This window comes from Octodon degus, unplaced genomic scaffold (genome assembly GCF_000260255.1).
Source record: "Octodon degus isolate 3935 unplaced genomic scaffold, OctDeg1.0 scaffold00048, whole genome shotgun sequence".
NCBI classification, from domain to species: domain Eukaryota; kingdom Metazoa; phylum Chordata; class Mammalia; order Rodentia; family Octodontidae; genus Octodon; species Octodon degus.
Window position 1 is genome coordinate 937,828 of NW_004524624.1, and position 4,818 is coordinate 942,645.

A 4,818-nucleotide genomic window follows, 5' to 3' on the forward strand; every position below is an offset into this window, starting at 1 on the left:
GTGTGTGTGTGTGTGTGTGTGTGTCCCCAGCTCAGCCCACCAGAGGGCAAGGCTGGCTGGCATGTGGTGCTGGGGGATCGAACTGTGGTCCCTGTGCTTTGCCAGGCTTGTTCCAAGTAGGTGCTTTAGACCACTGAGCCATCTCTCCAGCCCCACGGCTTTACTTTTTATACCTTGTTTTTATACTTTTCTGCTGGATGGTTAAGACCAAGATAAAGATCTATATAACAAGAAATATAACTTTGGTATCTGTCAAGGTCAGATCCCCTCAGGATTTACCCTGAAACCCTGTACTGCAGTTTGTAGATCCTTTGTCATTGTCAGCCATTTGGATGAGTCACGGCCATTGCTTGACCAATTGAGAATATTTTTTTTGAACTGGGGATTGAACTCAGGCCCTTGTGCTTGCCAGGCAAGCACTTATTCTACTGAGCCATCACCCCGGCCCCCTAGATATCATCTTAATGAAAAGTATTTTCCAAAGCGTAAGGGCCTGAGTTCAATTCCCAGTTCTGGAAAAAAAAAAAAAAAAAAAAAAAAAAAAAAAAAAAAAATTCCAAAAAACAATTAGAAAAGTGGTACTGTTTTGTTTTGCACATCTCTGTATCTGTATTAAGACAGCTGAATTCTCACATCTGCATGTGCAATCACCATGTTATTTTGAAGTACATGAGCCTGTTTCCTGCAGACATGTGAGAAATAAAAAAAGGTTAGCTGCCTTCAGAAAAATGGCATACAGTACACTTGTAGTGTCTGATTTTGGACATTAAAATTGTTTCATGTGAATTTATATTATGAGTCTGTTATAAAACAAGCTTTTAAGGATGGATATCATGGATGCTACAAATAGTCAATGTCTTTGGTTTCCTTGACATCATGTCTGCATGATGTGAGTAAACTTGTGGAAACTGAGTAGTTCCTGACATGTAAAAAAATGTTTAAAAAGAACAGGACAGCTTCTTTGACCTGATATTAAGTGACATATTTTGTGGCAACATTCCTGTAAACTGTAGTTGCTATGGAACAGGTGGGCCATGTCTGTACTTACCATAACAGACTTCTGGAATTCAGCGGCTTTTGTTTTAGTCTCGCTAGTTTCGGGTACCGGTTTCACTAGGTAGGTAAAACCTTACTAAGATGTCAGTGTCAAGCCTGCAGCAGTGGGCTGAATTAATCATCACTGCACTGGCTGACGATTAGTACTGAGTATTGGTATCTGGATTTTATGCTTCAACACTTGGCTTCAGATTCTTATGTAAGAGGCAGAGTGAGCATTTTTTCGAGCAGTGCTCACTAGATACAGCTACCCCGGGGACAGGACGAGGTTTCTCATGCTATTTAGGATGACACTTTACCATTTCCCTCCTTTCCCACATAGCAACCTGGTGGCTGCATACGAAAAAGCAAAGAAAAAGCATCAAAACAAGCTGAAGAAGTTGGAGTCTCAGATGATGGCCATGGTGGAAAGACATGAGACTCAAGTGAGAATGCTCAAACAAAGAATAGCTCTGCTCGAGGAGGAGAACTCCAGGCCACACACAAATGAAACTTCACTCTAATCAGCGCTCAGGCACCAAAGTTATATTCCTGGACTACACTCTGGCAGGCCACTGAAAGAAGGGGCCCATAACCAGGACCTGTTGGGAAGCCAGGGGCGCCACAGAGGTCAGCAGGTGGATGGAGTGCCGCAGATTCACTCATTGGCAGTGATACTGTGGGCTTTATCCACAGCATTGTTCCTCCTTCCTGGCCCATGGACAGTATGTAAACAAATGCCCTGCGCACTGTGCTCAGTAATGTCTCGCTTCTGCTTGTAAGTCACTGTTTCCCCTTCCTGTGTATCAGTGGGATCCAGTGCATTTATCCAGTTTTTATGATTTTTCAGTCTTTTTTTATAGATAGTGGGCTAATCTGCCATCTCCCGTTTCTTCCCTTCCTCTTCCTCCCAGGGAAAACTCTGACACCATCTGTGACTCTATCTAGGACTACTGATTTGCTTGTTCCAACAGGAATTGGGTTTTCTTTCAAGTTCCACATTATCAACTCTTAGCTGTCCTATAGAAGTATATCATTGAGAGAAACCCTAGGAGGGTAGTGGCAAACCTATGGCAGGCACGCCCCAGTGGGTCATCACTGAAAGGTCTCACTCCCTCAGGGTGGCAGTTAGGTTTCATCCATTACAAGGAGAAACACCAGAGATGTGACAAACCTTATATTGCAAAAGAAGACACCCTTCAACTTTTCTTGTTAGAGCAGGGCTAAGAGAGCTCTACTGATTGAAAGTATGCCTTCTTGATGGACTCATTAATAGCCAAGATTTAAGAGTTGAAAATCACGCATGGTAATGCAACTAAAATTCTGTAGTTTAGGAGCAGAAAAGCAGTATTAGCATTTCCCCCCGCTCTAGCTATTCTGCTGAATCAAAACTCATGCAAGTGCAAGTGGAGCTCTGGACCTATTTCTATTCTTAACGGCAAAAGGTGCCCACTGTCAGACAGGAGGTAGTGTTTGGCAACACTGCTCCCATCTGCTTGAGAACTAGCAAACCTCCAACTGGGCACTGAGCGCCTACTGTCATGAAGTGGGAGGGGATCGCTATTAGGCTTTTTCTCCTCAAAATACACAGTGATTAGCTTATTCTGTTTCAGAGGTTCGATTTCAGCCAAAATGCTAACAGGGCTGGCTAAGCAGTACCAAATTGCCTGGATTTGCTCTTGGACACATTCCACTTTATCATTCCTTTCCTGCTACAGTCTTTACCATTTTATTCCTTTCATTTTTCAGTTCTGCACCGATGAGATTATAGGACCGTTTGCTGTTTTTTTCATAGTCCTAAGTGCCCAAGTCCCCTACGAGAAATGGGTTCCAGTGTCACAGTTAACTACAAATAGTTCTAAGCAAGTTGTTGCAAGAAAATTTTTCTGTCCATGAGCTTTACATACAAGTTGGTCTGTTTTCAGAGGGGAATAAGAAAATTCCTTCGCCTCTACAATAGGGAAGGGAATTCCAGCCACCTTCTAGAACACACAGCTCTTCCTAAAAGCAACCCTTCTTTCTGAGGCAAGCACTAAAGCTCATCTCAAAAAAAAAAAAAAAAAAAAAAAAGGTATGCGTCTCTAAGGACCAGCATTTGGGTGCTTTGGTTATTGTTTTCACTTAGTCTGAGTTCCTATAAGTCATATTTTTAAAGTCAATTTTCACCCTTTGCATAAAGGTGTATTTTGTCTAGAGCAACATGTTTTAGCCGTAAAATATATGCAAAAAAGCTTACTAGATGAAATTGGTTTTCACTTTTTCCAATTGTCCTAGGCAGACTGGGAAGTGCATGGCTTTTGCTTATAAGGGAACAGATACCCATCAAGTGGGTAGTTGTCCTCCTCACCAACCCTACAAAGTACAGATGACACAGGATTATCATCCTGCCCGCTGACCTCTAGCTCCCTTTCCTTTTGCTGCAGGTAAAATCAAACAACCCAAGGCCCTATGACTCCTCCCGAGAGAAGGGGCCTCTGCTCTTCTGTGCCCTCATATTAGTCATGCTACAAGGCCCGCCTGTCAGTTTATGGCTGGACATACTACTTCCAGGCAGTGACAGGGAGAAAGCCACTTCCCAGACAAAAATGTCAGTTTCATTAATATGCATTATAAAAAGCTCTATAACAGTTGATTTCATTTTTCAGATACTCCCTAAGAAACAATCTTTGCTAAAACGTGAAGCAGTAGATACTTGGTTATGCTATATAAGCTACTGAATTACACTGACTGATGAAATGGTTATCAGGTGCCTGCATCCTTTTCCCTCTTGTATGTTGCTGTATCTGAATTTTTCTCTAGGAGCTCATTTCCATTGACCTCTCCTTTGGGGTAAAAAAATGGTCTTGATTTTTAATTCCAAATTTAATAGTATAAATTATCTTTTCTAGTTCTGACCCTTCTGAGCAGTTACCTTCTCTATTCAGTCTTTGGTTCCTACATAAACGAGCATAGAGCAACGGGATGTTTCAGTTTCTTGGGAATCCCAGGCACACAGCACTTGGGGTCATAGCCATCAGTGAGTGAACCTAGCAGCTGGCTCTGATGTCTGTCCAACCCCATGTGTAACCACTATAAACACAGAGGCAATAAGACAGTCCTTTTTCAGACCTGACTTACATCAAAGGTTACTTACGGTTAAATGTGCGATCAGACATTTGCGATTTAGCACAGTCCCTCCATGTGAGGCTCTAAGCTTAGGTATACACTAGATGTTTCACTTACTTATCTGCTGGCATGTCTAGCTGAGTTAGTATTCATAACTGCCTGAGATTGGAATGTTAGGCTAATAAAACATTTAAGTGCCAATTAAAATCAATGCTTAATTCTTGCAGATGCATGTAGCACTTCTAAGTCTTCCTCTGAGCCTACAACAGTATTTTTTACAGGGAACTCAAGAGAACTCTAGGCTAGACAGAGCCCTGATGTTCCCTTCCAGAAAGAACCCAATTTTTTTTTTTCTTAAAAGCAGTTACGAGGATAATAAGCATTTTGCCACTCTACCGAAAAACAGAAACCTTATAGTTCCTAGTTGCATGCAGATATTAATTAAAATGGGAGAAAAAAAAAAAAAAAAAGCTCTGTATGTACCTGGACGAGGCTGTGCTACTTCTGTCACTGATAGAAATTTAATTTCTATGGCTGCCAGTTTCCTCAAGGTTCTTCCTATGGCCCACAAAAATTATACTGCACATATAATTTATCACTTGATCAGTTTCCTTAAAACTCAAGAATTTGGAGCATCATGCCCCTGTTTTAAATGAAACAGTGAGGGCCGGGGATATA

At 41.7% G+C, this 4,818-nt stretch overlaps 1 protein-coding gene across 1 annotated transcript in view; it reads left to right on the forward strand.

Annotated features, from left to right (window-relative positions):
* Nucleotides 1-4,474, forward strand: part of Mcc (mutated in colorectal cancers) — a 592,098-nt gene extending 587,624 nt beyond the window's left edge. The window contains exon 22 of the mRNA XM_023716377.1: nt 1,379-4,474. Within this exon, the coding sequence (XP_023572145.1) occupies nt 1,379-1,559 (181 nt within the window). The 3' untranslated portion in view covers nt 1,560-4,474. The remainder of the gene's footprint in view (nt 1-1,378) is intronic.
* Nucleotides 4,475-4,818: the final 344 nt, after the last annotated feature.